The sequence below is a fragment of the Gymnoscopelus braueri genome (genome assembly GCF_963280865.1).
Source record: "Gymnoscopelus braueri genome assembly, chromosome: 19".
Classification (NCBI taxonomy): domain Eukaryota; kingdom Metazoa; phylum Chordata; class Actinopteri; order Myctophiformes; family Myctophidae; genus Gymnoscopelus; species Gymnoscopelus braueri.
The window spans coordinates 7,405,119-7,420,779 of record NC_137621.1 but is presented as its reverse complement, the minus strand read 5'-3'; the positions used below and the strand labels follow the sequence as shown (position 1 = coordinate 7,420,779).

The following is a 15,661-nucleotide window of genomic DNA, read 5'->3' as shown; positions in this document are numbered from 1 at the left end:
TTAAAAACAACACAGAATCAAACTTGGTCCAGGAAAGAGAAATAAAAGTTGACGCTCTTGTTATAATTAAAAGTTCTCTATAATCTGTGTTTAAAGTGTAATAAAAGCATTTATGTACATTTGGTGTTTTTATTATCCCTCTATCAAATGCTATTAAGCAAAAAGTAAGTGTCGGGAGGCGAGCAGAGCCTGATAGGCAGCCAAAGCTCTACTCACTACAAATCCATCCAATCTGACAGACACATGTTCCACTCACAATTTAGGTGGCAATTCAATAACGTATTCCTTCATTAATCCAAAAAAAGGACCCTGAACCAGATCCAGTGAGGTCTCATGACTCTGTACGACAAACCGTTCAAAAGTTATGGCAAAAGATAGGAACTCTACAATATCAACCAATCAGAACAATGGGTGGATCTAAGTAACACCAATGAAGGACAGGTAATTTAAACCGAGTCCAATGAAGCTACTCACATGTGGCTATGACAAGCAGGTAAAGTTATGTCAAAGGATAGGAACTATCAAATATCGACCGATCAGAACGGGGCGGATCTAAGTAACGCCAATGAAGGACAAGGACTCTAAACCAAGTCCAAAGAAGAAACTCATATGTGGCTATGATAAGCAGGTCAAAGGTTATGGCAAAATAAACAGCTCTGGTATGGAGGACTAGTTTCACACCGTTTCACTAATCACCGACTGGGAAGGCCAAACAAAGATTTTGAATCAAAGAAATATCGTTACCTGTAGCAGTAACAGCATAGCAAAGTCATGGTTATGCTATTAGCAGTCATAATAGCAGCAGTTGTAGTAGCATTAAAGGTTGTAACAAATGGCAGTAGCAAGCAATAGTAGAAGAACTATATCTGTTTAAAGCAGGGCCAGCCTAAGCAGCCATTGTTGCATCCAAGAGATGTGAGGGCAGCTGCTTGAAAAGCTACAGAATCAAGCAGATTCTTTTTATAATTTATTTCAACCTAATACTGTAATCAAAGTGTCATTACATAATACCACCCCATTCTGTTGCTATGGCTTAATGTGGATATTGCTTGCCCCCCTGTATTGCTGCTTACAGCTATATTTATTATTATTATTAATAATAATGTTATTGTGAATATTGCTTGGACCCCTGTATAATTGCTTGCAGCTATATTTATTATTATTATTAATAATGTTACTGTGAATATTGCTTGGCCCCCTGTATTGTTGCTTGCCACTATATTCATTATTACCATTCAGAATAATAATTATTGTCATTGTTATTGTTATTATTATTGTTGCGTGAGATAGTGTCATTGACAAACAAACATTATTTTGATAGGACTGGATTGCTCATGTATGTTAAGCCCTGCCTCTGCCACAGATGGTGTTGTGAAAAATTACGTAGTGCGCTATGTTGACACAGGGGATGGCATAGCACTGTCTATAAAACATAGCAACTGGACAAAGGAGTGGTCAGACAGAGGAGGGCAGTCATGAGGGCTTCTCTAGACATACACCTGCTTTCATACCTGTACTTGACCTTGATATTGTTCTCTTCATATTCTGCTTTGACTTCCTCACCTTCCTCTTCTTGCGAGTTACAGGTACAGTTTAATCTCAGCAGAATGTATAAGGCTGGAGACATTGTTCTGGGTGGCTTGTTTCCCATCTACCACCAGCCTGTCTACCATGAGTCGTCTTTCACCTCCGAGCCACAGTACCCCACTTGTAAAGGGTGAGTATCACACATACAATAGCAAGCATGAGAACAGGGAACTTGTTTAGATATGTAGTACCACATAGGATTAGTTGATGTGTATTTATACAAAGATAAATATTTAAAGTTACAGTAATATTTTGTGTGTTAGTTTTCTCATTCAAGGGTTCACATGGTCCCAGACCGTGGCTTTTGCCATTACTGAGATCAACAGAACCCCCAGTCTTCTACCCAATGTGACTCTGGGATATAGTCTCTATGACAGCTGTTTCCCATTTGGAGCTGTCCCTGCAGCATTGAAATTGGTCAGTGGGAGAGAGAAGGTGTTTCAACTGAATGAGAGCTGTGCTGGGTCCCCTCCAATGCTGGGCATGTTGTGTGGAGTAGGTTCTATTCACATCTCTAGAATATTAGGTTTGTACAGAGTGCCCATGGTAAGTCTACTTGAACTCACCTTTATCATCACCAATTTTATATATGTTCAATTTAGGTTATTTGATTATTTACAAATATAAAATATCATCGCTGTAGGACAGAAAACTTGTATTTCCATTGTTCATCTTTTTATGTGTGTTTTCTTTTCAAATGCCCTAATATATTGTGTCCAATGCGATTCGACAGTTTGTGAGCTTGCAGATAATCTCTTATTTATTTTTTTCTTTTGCAGGGGGTGGGGGTTGTTTTATTTTTATGTTTAAGAATCTTCACTTACAATGACCAGGTTGATAGTGGTTAATTCTGTATGTGGGTTTAAGTTTGTGGTGTGTCGCCCAGGGGTCGCCTAAACCCTAACCTTTCACTTCACAATAACTATGCCTAAACCTGACCTTAACCCTAAACCTCACAAACACTATGCCTAACCGTAACCTCACAAATACTATGCTTAAAGGAGAATACCGGACAAATTAAGTGTTGTCTTTGATGTCTCGTTACTCACCTATCGACGTGAAAAGTGGCGTTCTTTTTTTCCATAGATTCCCCTGTCGTCATTTTTTAAACCCCCTCCGTTGTCATAATGGGAGCGCGTGGGTTAGGGAGATTCGTCTATTATAACCAATGCAAAGTAGTTTTTTTCTCTACTGCTAGTCATTGTGGAGTCTCATGATAGTCAAACATGCGCTGAAATTTCCTGCTAGGCCACCGTTAATGGCGAACGATTTAACACTGGATGCTTGTTTCTTTCCAGAACCTGGCAACTCGTGTTGCCAGGTTCTGGAAACAAGCAACCAGTGTTAAGTCGTTCGCCATTAACGGTGGCCTAGCAGGAAATTTCAGCGCATGGTTGACTATCATGAGACTCCACAATGACTAGCAGTAGAGAAAAAAACAACTTTGCATTGGTTATAATAGACGAATCTCCCTAACCCACGCGCTCCCATTATGACAACGGAGGGGGTTTAAAAAATGACGACAGGGGAATCTATGGAAAAAAAGAACGCCACTTTTCACGTCGATAGGTGAGTAACGAGACATCAAAGACAACACTTAATTTGTCCGGTATTCTCCTTTAACCTTATGAATGTTGCCTAAAAACCACGTTGACCTTGACGAGGCACCGGGGAAAGAAAGAGTACGACTCCATCTCTCCCCCTCCACTTCACTCTCCCTGTACCACTTCTTGCCAACTTCTCTCGATTGATTCTATAGCGACCAAGATATGGCTACTATGCACACATATCTTGGTCACAGCAAAAAAGTTTTTGTTTTGTTTCTTAGATTTTTTTTTTTCTTGACCACAAATGTTAAGTATGTTATTCATATAGCATACCGTTTACACAGATGCTAGGTTTAGGGTTTACCTGGGATCCTAGTTTCCTGAGGCACTACAACACTGTCTCTCTGCATTCTATGTTGTGTTTATTTACCTTGCTTATTGTAAGTCACTCTGGATAAGAGCATCTGCTAAATGCCTTGTAAATTAGGGACGTTTCTCAAAACAGTGGTGTATTATAGAACAGATGTTTTGTGTCTTTGGCAGATCAGTTATCTTGACACCTGCTCCTGTCTGAGTGAGAGGAACCAGTTCCCGTCATTCTTTAGAACAATCCCAAATGATGCCTTCCAGGTGAGATCTTCACAAAATATGTTGTTATCAAGTAATTCATGTTCCAGTTCCACACGCTAAAGAAATACCTCCCTCTAGACACTAGGTAATACTGATTACACTCATTGCTGTCTAGTGAGTGTAATCAATATTACATATTAACAGATGTGGGTAGTAATGAGTTACATGTACTTAATATATATGTTACAGGTAAATTGGCATTCCAGGTAAATTGGAAAAGAAGCGCTTGTTTTCACCGCCCCCTGCAGGCAATTCTGTAGAATCAACGCTAGAGGGCAATGCAAGCCAGACATGAGCCCCACACCACACACGCACACATGCACACGCGCACAAACGAGCACGCACACACGCATGCGCACAGCACACACACACACACACACACACACACACACACACACCCGCGAACAGCCTTATTCCATGCAGTTGACGCACAAGGGGGCGGTGCTGGCGGGCTATGTTAGTGCAGTGAGTGGCAGTTGGGGCAAACGCAGTCCCCACAACATCATTTACGATTCTGTGCCTATCGGTACATAACTCGGACGGCGCTTTAGTCGACTAGCAGACCATCGGCCGGTCGTCGCGGGCACTCGCGCCTGGAGGCGCTCGGGCGCGACTCCTCGGCCTCAAGGTCTGCTGAGTCGGCGCGCCTCCGTCATGGTCCAAAAGAAAACTATACTTTATCAGCGAAAAAAAGTAGTCCGCGGTTGTTTGAAAAAGTATTGTCCCAAGCGGGAGTCAAACCCAGACTCCCAGTGGTAGTGGATGGGGAGTCCAATGATTATCGAAGTGCGCCACTGAAGCTGGTGCTTGAATTTCCTGGTTGCTATTTTGTTCTTGTCGTCCTCGCATCAAAGCCTCGCCTCGCAGCCCCGCGTCTAAAAACAAGCGCTCCAATTCCAATTTACCTGGAATGCCAATTTACCTGTGACATATATACTAGGTAACTTTTTCAAAAAAACTAAAGTTAAACAATCTTTTGTGAGTGGCAAATGTTTCACAACACCCATTCCATGAATATCAACCCCGAAAGCCTTTTATAAACTATTTTCTATTGAAACGGTGGCGGGGGCGTCCTTCCCGCGAAAATTACGTCATCCAGCCGGGAAACGGAAACAGAAATGCACCGGTTTCCTGTTTGGCCAGGAACTACCGCACCGGTTTCCTGTTTTATATATTTTAATTAGGGCCGGGACTTTATCGCGTTAATTTCGATCAATTAATTACAGAAAAATTATCTCGTTAAAAAAATTTACGCATTTTAATCGCACCTATTTTTGCACCACGGAACGTTTCTCACTGGACGAGTTTCAGACGGACCGATAATAGCAGCGCACCAACAGACGGTGGTTCTCACTTCTCAGACATGACAACAAAGTTGAGAGCCAAGTTACTGCAGCCAGCACAGTGCATGAAAACATGATGCCTGCTTGATAATGTTGGCTGGGCAAATCAGAATCTGTAATGGATGCTCCCCCCCCCTACGCGCGCGTTTGTCCCGTTTAGGGGGGGCGGCGGTGCGCTGGTGGGGGGGGGGGGGGTCCACGATGCGGTGCGGATCACATGCGCGCGATTTTTTAAAATAATTAATTAAACTACTATAAAACATCAGTAACAACAACACACTCTACCAGCCTCAATGGTGGAAAATAGCAGATCTACAAGCTCACAATGCCTTGCGCTTGTAGATCTGCTATTTTCACATGGTTACTGTAATGTTTTATAATAATAATCGAAATCTACAAAGTAACTAGTAACTAAAGTTTTCAAATAATTGTAGTGGAGTAAAAAGTACAATATTTGCCTCTGAGATATAGTGGAGTTACTGGAGTAGAAGTAAAAGTATTAGAAATTGGAAATACTCGAGAGTCAAGTGCAAATACCTCAAAATTATACTTAAGTACAGTTCTTGAGCACATGTACTTAAAGAAGTATGCCAAAATCCATTTGAAAAAAATGCTTTTCACTGTTCTCAGGTCAAATATTGATATGCGATTAAAATGCGATTAATTGCGATTAATTAATTACAAAGCCTCTAATTAATTAGATTATTTTTTTTAATCGAGTCCCAGCCCTAGTTTTAATCCACCACAATTATTTGACATCTTTAGTTACTTTAAACATTTTGGTTATCACAAAACATGCATTAAGCACTTAAACTCTATTGTATACATCATCTAATTGAGAACAGCCAATCTACAAACTCAGATTGCGTCTAATCAAGACCTGTGAGCTCGTAGATCTGCTATTTTCAAAAGGTTCAAAGTCTTTAAGTAAGTAATTGATGCTAATGCGCCTTTCACTTGTGACAGAGTATTTTTATTTTGTGGTATTGCTGCATTTACTTAAGTAAAGAAGTATGACTTCTTCCACCACTGCTTATCACTCCAATCAGGTGAGAGCTGTAATCCAGATTCTGAGAAGGTTTGGATGGACCTGGATAGGATTGCTGTTTGTTGATGTTTATAGTAGCAAAAAACTTGCCCAGTCCTTCCAGTCTGAGCTGGCCCAGTCTGGTGTGGGTTGTGTGGCCTATGTGGAGGCTTTGTCATATGACGTAAAGGAGAGTGACCCAGCTGACCTTCAGAGGACTGTCACTGTGATGAAGAAATCCGCAGCTCGTGTGGTCGTTACATTTGTGGGTATTTACCATATGTTTAAGCTCATCGACGAGGTTGGTGTCATGATTCATGTTCATTTTGGGAGATACATTTAAGTGAAGAATATATAAAAAATAGAAATGTAATGTAATTGTATTACTTTCTTAGGCTCATGAAATTAAATGCTTTTGTATTTAATTTTGTATGGAGTATTTTAACTTTTTCTTTGATCACTGTACTAGTAATGCGCATTCACAGATCTCTGCAATAACTAACTGTTATGTTTTTTTCTTAATCGTTTTTAGAACTGTATATATATACACACACACACAGAGTGTGCGTGTGCGCGTGCGTGCGTGCGTGCGTGCGTGCGTGCGTGCGTGCGTGCGTGCGTGCGTGCGTGCGTGCGTGCGTGCATGCGTGCGTGCGTGCGTGCGATTTGACAGGTGGTAAAGCAGAATGTGACAGGTCTACAATGGATAGCCCCTTGGTACTGGGCAACCACAATTACGTTAATGCCTCCTCACTACATGCCGTACCTGAGAGGCACCCTGGGTTTTGCCACGCGTCGTGGAGAGATACCAGGTCTCAAGGACCATATGTTAAATATACATCCTGACTACAGACAAGAACATAACATGGTATGTGCTGTAGTATTTAAGCTGCAACTTTTGCTTTTTAACCACTTGTGTCAGGTTCACTTGTTAGTAGAGGACCTGGCTAAGAATTATATGCACTTCATTTAGGAGAGAATATCTCAACAGTTTTTGGCTAATATTACCCCAGGGAACAACTTAGGAACTATGAGAAATTCTCTATCCGGTGCGAAATACCTGAAAATGACCACGCCCTTTTTAAAATGACCACACTTCCAACATGGCGCTATCTTCTAAACCGTTGGAGCTACAGATTTTCTGAGGTGCTCAACATTTTCAGAATACTCATGTTTGGGAAACCCGTGCCCGAGCCAGCAACCCTACAGGTCATCATAGAGGCCAAATCCAATATGGCCGCCACCTGAAAAGGTTTTGTCTATAACTTTTGAACCAGATGAGCTATGAATGCAAACTTGGTGTCTAAATCATGTTTTTTGACAATTGGAAACATGTTGGAATGCTTATCTTTATGACTGGGTGTGGCTGGACCTCTATTTTGCATATTTCAAAGATGGCGACTATCTGACAGTTAGTTTTACTTCCCTTAATCCTTGTCATTTTTGCAAACTTGGTGTCTATTTTATGCTTTTTGAGCATTAAAAACACATTAGAATGCTCATATTATTGATTGAAGCCATCTAGAGCACTCTGATTTGCTTATTACAAATATGGCCTATATCAAAAATGTTATGTAACAAAGTTTCATCCAGATTTGAGTGTAGAGTTGTTGGAATGATCAAACTGAAGAAAAGAAACAACCTGTGTACAGATGTTCAAACAATAGAATAATATGAGTTGAACCCAAATTATACAGCAACAGCCAGTACAGCATATGCAGAGCAATGCTCAGTATAAATTGAATAATATCATACTAGTCAAAGGTGTATAGAATTTTAACAATATTATGTTTAAATTAGAATCACAGATTTGCTTTGTTCTAATCATACAACTTCTATATCGAGGTGCAAAAGACTCTAGCTTCGCATAGTTTGCTTTATGTCCATAAAGCACCTTAGTTGGAGCCTGAAAAGATCAACTCCGATTTCCATGTCCAAAGATTGGAGTATATGGTCATCATCATATGCAGCAAGAGCAGGGTAGATGAAGGCTTTTCTCAAATGGTACCAAGTAGTGCTGCACGATTCTTGCTCAAATGTGAATCACGATTTTCCTCCATAAGTATTGAGATCACGATTCTCACACGATTCTCTTGTAAATATAAAACAAGGGAACCTGGTACTGCCAGACCCCTAGTGGTTGAATTCTGAATGGCCGGAAATCTGAATGGTTTCTAAACTACGTCACGCTAAGCTTGGCCAATCAAAAAGAGGGACATGTAAGAAAACGTTTTCGTCCATATCCATATATGGACGAAAAGGAGGGCAAAAGGGGACCGACAAAGCCTCATGTAGGCCTGACCCCCTGGGTCTGGCAAATATTAGCAACAAATAAATAAATAATAATAATTGAAAAAAAAATTGCCATAATTTAAAAATGAGATTGCATAGGTGTCTGAATCGAGATCACGATCTTTTTTCGATTAATTGTGCAGCACTAGTACCAAGTCCCTCTAGGATGTTCCTCCCGCCCAAGCTGCACTGATTCAGCATGTAAAAAAGGGCACTGCTGTAGACCAGATTCTATTGGAATCAGGCAACCTCCATCCAACAAAATATCCTAGTTTTCAGTATGTTGGGCTAGTACTGTGACTCTAGGACTAAGACTTGGGAACCTTACTGGACTCATCTTGCAGATGCCAGTGCAGCTTGCGCCATCCTCCTCCACTGTGGCTGCAAAAGGTCATGTAGTGGTGCCTACATATTGTAGGCACCACTTTTTATATTTTTATGATTGATGTTTTTTGCTTGTGTGTGTAGTACTTTATGTATCAGTTCTGTTGCTGTTTTGCCAAGACAATAATGTACAATGTATAATAATATATATTGTTCAAATTCTATACATCCTATGATAGGATTACATTTATGCTGTGCATTGTTGCACATACTGTACTAGCTGTAGCTGTATACTTAGGAATGAGTTATACTCTAAATCATTCTATTGTTTCAATAAAATTACATCTGTAAGATACATTGGTTGTTTCATAACATAGTGGCCATATATGTGATATGCACATTAGAGTCCTCTAGATAGATTAAATCATTAAGATAAGCATTCCACCATGTTTCTAATGGTCAAAAAACATGATTTAGACACCAAGTTTTCATTTGTAGCTCATCTGGTTCAAACATTGCCAAAACCTTTTTCAGGTGGCGGCAATATTGGATTTGGCCACTATGATCATAGACGTGTAAAGGTAGATGCCTCCTCCGGCTCTGAGGCATCTGTATCTCGAGCGTGCTTCCGCTTCCGCAGGGCAAGCTGAAAACTTCCGCGTACGCCACAGAAGGGGACGTCCGGTAGGCCAATCAGAGGCAGGTGGGGGCGGGTCCTGGAAAAGACGCGCTGTGATTGGCCAGTAGTCAACACGCTGTGATTGGCCAGTAGTCACTTTGAGTAGCAGCTTGCCCTGCGGAAGAGCCTTGTATTCGATACAGGTCGCTCCAATGAACTGCAGAGGCGAATGAGGTATCTAGGTTTCTATATCTACGACTATGATGATCCCGAAGGTTGCTGGCTCGGGCACCCTTGCTACATCATCAGAGCATGCCCTGGGTTATATCTGGGACACATTTGGTGCTTTTAGATTGATTCACGCAAAGATATTCTTATGGCCCTGGACTGTAATAAGTTGACCGTTTTTAGCCGTTTGTTTTAGCTGCCCAGTGAGCCATAGTCGTCTATTAGACCTCCGTCTAAAACTAGGTTATAATTGGTCTAAAAGTGAAAGTTTTTTCAACGTCTATTCTTAGCCTAGACGTTGATTAGCTGTTTTTTAAGCGTCTATATTTAGACCGTCTATATTATAGACGTCATTTCAACGACTATGATATAGACGGTCTATATATAGACGCTTAAAAAACAGCTAATCAACGTCTAGGCTAAGAATAGACGTTGAAAAAACTTTCACTTTTAGACCAATTATAACCCGGTTTTAGCCTAGACCTTAGACGTTTTTTAAACGTCTAATAGCCCGAAAAATGCTCAGTGGGTGTTATGTAATCAAATATAACATTTTACACTTTTCTAAATTTCACTAAACATGAGTATTGTGAACATTTTGAGCACCTCAGAAAATCTGTAGGTCCAACGGTTTAGAAGATAGAGCCATGTTTGAAGTAGCGGTCATTTTAAAGGGAGCGTGGTCATTTCCGAGTATTTCGCCCTGGATAAAGAATTTCTCATAGTTCCTAAATTGTTCCTTGATGTCATATTAGCCAAGAACAGTTGAGATAATCTCTCCTAAATTAAGTGCATACATATCTTAGCCAGGTCCTACCTAGACTATGTAGGACAGATGACAGCCAGGTTTCACAATCACAAAGTTCTCTTCATTTTCACACAAAGCCATACAGGATCGCATGCTGCTTGCCATGCTGTGGTTCTAGGTCTTGCGATATTGTAGCTACAAAATAACTTTTACACAAGAAAGCAGATGGTAACCCTTCTGTCCGTACATTTGTTCTCCCTGAATGTTTGTGGAGATGACTGATTAATCCTGTTGCGCCTCAATTTCCTCAATGCACAACAGGTGCGCAGCCACACCCAGCTCTTGGTCTTTTATCTTGTGCAAAGTATGTACTGTATAAACTGATCTTTAGTCTTGATGGTGTTTCGTCAGGTGAGGCAGTTTTGGGAACACACTTTTCAGTGCAAATTTGCACCCCTTCCGTCAGAGTGGGTGGATGCTGGTGGACGGGTGTGTACTGGAAAAGAGGACCTAGCAACAGTACCTGCCCTTTTGGGGCCTCATTCAAGAATCATCTATAATGTGTACAAGGCTGTGTATGCCCTGGCCCATGCCCTCCATGACATGTTGCAATGTGTGCAAGGAAGAGGGCCTTTCATTGGGCAGAGCTGTGCCAGTTTGCAGACAATACAGCCATGGCAGGTGGGATATTAATTCACAGTTTACCTGTTAATGTTCCTAGTTGGATTCAAATTTAAAATAATAAAGAATGTGTGAATATGACATTTGTAAAAAGAATAGGAAAAGGGCATTCTGTATTAGGACTTATAGCCTATGGGGCCCTATCTTTGGTGGTGCCTTACCCGCACCCGCTACCCATGAATTACGCATAAGGGAGCGGGCACTGTCCCTAAACGATATCTTGGGGTCGCGCGTTGGCAATTTTTTATTTTTTTTGTAAACAAAGAAAGCGGTGAACGGAAGGACAGACAGGGGATTTGTGACCAACGTGAAGAGGACGTCACCTCACGTCTTGATTCATGCAACTCCAACACACACACACAAACACACACACACACACACACACACACACACACACACACACACACACACACGCCCTTGAAGAGGAATACAAGAACTGATTTGAACTCCTCATAAACTATGTAGCCTAGTTATTTAGCAGGAATTACGTTCGGGTGACTCTTAAAACAGCTGGCTTACGGGCCCATTTGGTTCCATTTGTACCCTCTCAGAGTAAAATTAACAGCGCCAAATTCTGACAAACCCCCAAAACTATAATATCTTATATATAAATTGGCTTACGGGAGGACCGGCCGCTCATGTCACTGGCTCAGCCATTACCATAAATTCAGTCAGAAAACTCACAAATACATTGAGACCAATAATAAATACCTTGAGAACATTTTATTTTTTTAATGTAAATACAAGTGTGAATATTATATTTGATCTTGGTGTTCAGGCTCTGCTTATACATTACTCCCTGCCCAGCAGATTAGCAGACAGCCATTTAAGAGAAGGGAGGTATACTGTATACATCTACAAGCTCATAACATGTTGCATTCTGATGAGATGTGAGCTTGTATTTCATCTATTTTCGCCATGAGATTTTGACTTACCCATGGCTGTGCCATGGACACAAAATGTTTGAAAACATCTGGTCCCTGTCAGGACTTTGCACAATGAGCCCCGTGATGTGATTATTATTATTCTTTGTCCATTTCTTTTTACATGTGAAAAAAACAACAAAAAAAACATGATAATACATGAATCAAACTGGGTTGAAAAAAATAATAACACCACACACCAGTGGAAGGGCCTTATCTTGTTAGTATATTGTATGCAGTAGTATCTTGCTCTTCATAACTTTGCTCATCACCATTTCTAGCTTATGTATTACATGGAAAAGGTCAACTTCACCACATCATTTGGTGATGAAGTATCATTTGATGAGAATGGTGATGCTTATCCAATCTATGATGTCGTGAACTGGGCATTGCTCCCTGATGGAAGCACAAAGTCTCAGGATGTAGGTGTGTTCAAGAAGTCAGCCTCCGCGGGTGAACAACTCATCCTTGATGAAGACAGAATCTTCTGGAACTTTAAATCCACAAAGGTAACTTTTAATTTCTACAAGAGCTAATGTTGAACTGATGTAAACTCAATTAATTATCTCTGCTAGGCCACCAGACCACCGGGGGGGGTTATGTTTTCACCTCTGTCCTTGTGCGTGTCTGTCTGTCTGAGTGTGTGCAGCTAATCTTGGAAACTACTGAACCGATCTTTGTCAAACTTAGCACACATACTCCCAGTATTTTTCAAATAACCCTCTTGGTGGCGCTATAACATGCCACTTAATTTTGGCTTATAACTTTTGAGCTGTAGGTCGTACAGTCAAATGTTGGAAATCTTGGATCATGCCGCAACTGCCCATATAGGCCCTTCCTCTTCGCCTTGCCTACTTGTTAACTAGTTGTACGAACTCTGTTTTATTGTTGTATTGTTTTATTGGATCTTGTTTAGTCGATACACTTATTTGTTTTAGCTCTTGCTCATTTGTTTTTGCTATTTGTCTCATCTGTTTAAGAAAGTAGGTAGCTGATATATTGCACTTTTACCTTAGCGCTAGGTATACTCTTGGTAGCTTGTTTTTGCAGAAAATGCACTTAAGACTTCTCGTGATTAGTAGTTTTGTTCCCTACCTATGTTGAATGCACTTAAGTCGCTTTGGATAAAAGCGTCTGCTAAATGACTGTAATGTAATTTCTGCCCAACTCGATTTTCCAACATTTTCTATTTTCTTTAAAGCACACTTTTTGCTACTACTAGGAGGTTTAATTTTTTTAATCATTTCTGGAGTCATTTAATAAAGATCAATCTATCAGATTATTACATCCCGACTGGCTATGATTGCTTTTACAAAACCATTTGAGATGAAAAAAAGAATAAGGACCCAAAACAGATTTGCTCAAATGTCACTGATTGTTAAATAAACAAGATTATTTAAGAATATTTGGCTTCAAAGATTATTGGGAGGAGCCTATTTCTTACCAAAATGCCATTTATCATGAACACTGGAATCATTGTGAAAGGCCTCTATAGAGCTTTTTCACTTTTGCCCATAAGGGATGTAATAATAACATAAAGTTGCACCATATGTTATAGAAATGCTACTCTGTTGCTTTCCTCTGTAGCCTCCTCGGTCAGTGTGCAGTGAGAGTTGTTCCCCTGGAACCCGTCTGGCCAGAAGGAAAGGGGAACCTGTCTGCTGCTTTGACTGCATTGCTTGTTCTGAGGGAGAGATCAGCAATGAGACTGGTAGGTCTACATTATGTAGCTATGTACAGTAGGTCATCTTTAGGGCGATGCTGTACTTGTCTGTCCATTTAACCTTGCCCTCCTTGTTAGACTCTACAGAGTGCGCCACTTGTCCAGAAGGCTTCTGGTCCAATCCCCAGCGTGACCACTGTATCCCTAAGGTCGTGGAGTTCCTCTCCTTCCACGAGGCCCTGGGTATCACCTTGACAACCATTTCATTGCTAGGCACACTTATGTGTACCATTGTCCTGGTAATCTTCATCTATCATCGAGACACACCCATGGTACGCGCCAACAACTCAGAACTCAGCTTTCAACTTTTATTGTCACTGAAATTATGTTTCATGTGTTCACTTCTATTTATTGGCCGTCCCAGACCCTGGACTTGTCAGCTGAGGCATGCAGCATTTGGGATCAGCTTTGTGCTGTGTGTCTCGTGTATCCTGGTAAAGACTATGGTGGTGTTGGCTGTGTTCAAGGCCTCCACTCCTGGGGGTGCAGACATTATGAAGTTGTTTGGTGCAATGCAGCAGAGAGGAACAGTTCTGGTTCTTACTTTTATCCAGGCAATAATCTGCATAGCCTGGCTTGTGTCTGCCTCACCAACTCCTCATAAAAACACACAATACCACAGTGATAAGATAGTCTATGAGTGTGAAGTGGGCTCAACAGTTGGTTTTGCGGTGTTACTAGGTTATATTGGTTTACTGGCACTCCTCAGCTTCGGCCTAGCTTTCATGGCAAGAAATCTCCCAGACAACTTCAATGAAGCCAAGTTCATCACTTTCAGCATGTTGATCTTCTGTGCCGTGTGGATAGCCTTCATCCCAGCATATATCAGCTCTCCCGGCAAATATGCAAATGTAGTGGAGGTATTTGCTATTTTAGCATCTAGTTTTGGTCTACTGGTGGCATTGTTTGGCCCAAAGTGTTATACCATCCTGCTGAGACCTGAACTAAACACCAAGAAGTCCATCATGGGTCGAGGCTCCACCAAGACATAAGTAACAATTATTTAAAAAAATATATATATATATATTTTAATGTAATCAACACAGAATCATAAGTGCACCAGGAAAGATAAATGTTGTTATGCCAAAAGTGTGTAATGTTATGGTTATGTATGTAGTCAATGGGGATCTGATTGGGCTGAAACCTTGTACTGAAACTTATATGTTTTAATGTTTTACAACATTCCACTATTGAACCAAAGTGTATAAAGGCAATTACAGCAAATAAAAGAACTAACAACACAAATGGACAAACAAAACGGGACATTTCTCTTACACACAACTCAAATGTTTTCAAATGTCATCCCTTCATCAACAACTGTGCTATACAGTCAGTTAGCTCAGTGGTTCTCAAACGTTTTTGTGCCAAGGACCCCCAAATTGATATGTATTTGGCTGCGGACCCCCATCTGAAAATGTTTTTTTGACAGGAACCCCCAGAAGAGAAGATTTATGTTGAAAAAATTCAAGAGTTTCCTATCATTTTCGATATTTTTCAGAAATCTTCAAAAATAGCAGATGTACTAAGCTCGCAGCGCGGCACAAAGTGACACTCTGCAAGCTTTTAGATGTGCTATTGTTGAATAGCCAACGTATAAATGGATCAGGTGGTTAAAATGATTGTTATGCTACATTAACTACTTTTGCTGGGGACCCCCTGGAACCCCCCCAAGGACCCCTGGGGGTCCCCGGACCCCACTTTGAGAACCAATGCAGTAGCTTACACAATCTGCACTAATAGGATGGGGATCATTTATAATCTACTTATAAATTACACATAGCACTTGATTTGGAAACCTAGGATTGAGTCGACATTGAGTCGACATGATCTGGAAACGTTGATGGGGACTGTTACATATCTCTGTATTTGAGAAGGGTTTTATTGTCTCCGCCAGGCCGAAAGGCATGGCAAGAGAGTATGTTTTACCCTCCGTCCGTTTGTCCGTCCGTCCGTCCGTCCGTCCGTCCGTCCGTGACCAGCTAATCTCCG

General features: G+C 40.9%; 1 protein-coding gene across 1 annotated transcript; it reads left to right on the top strand.

Moving 5' to 3' along the window:
- Positions 1-1,607: 1,607 nt before the first annotated feature.
- Positions 1,608-14,664, top strand: LOC308074177 (extracellular calcium-sensing receptor-like; the record flags this gene model as incomplete). The annotated part of the gene is made up of 6 exons (XM_080413509.1): positions 1,608-1,710; positions 1,865-2,082; positions 3,678-3,764; positions 6,157-6,435; positions 13,537-13,660; positions 13,751-14,664. 6 exons carry the CDS (start codon positions 1,608-1,610, stop codon positions 14,662-14,664), a joined length of 1,725 nt encoding a protein of 574 aa, XP_080269635.1.
- Positions 14,665-15,661: the final 997 nt, after the last annotated feature.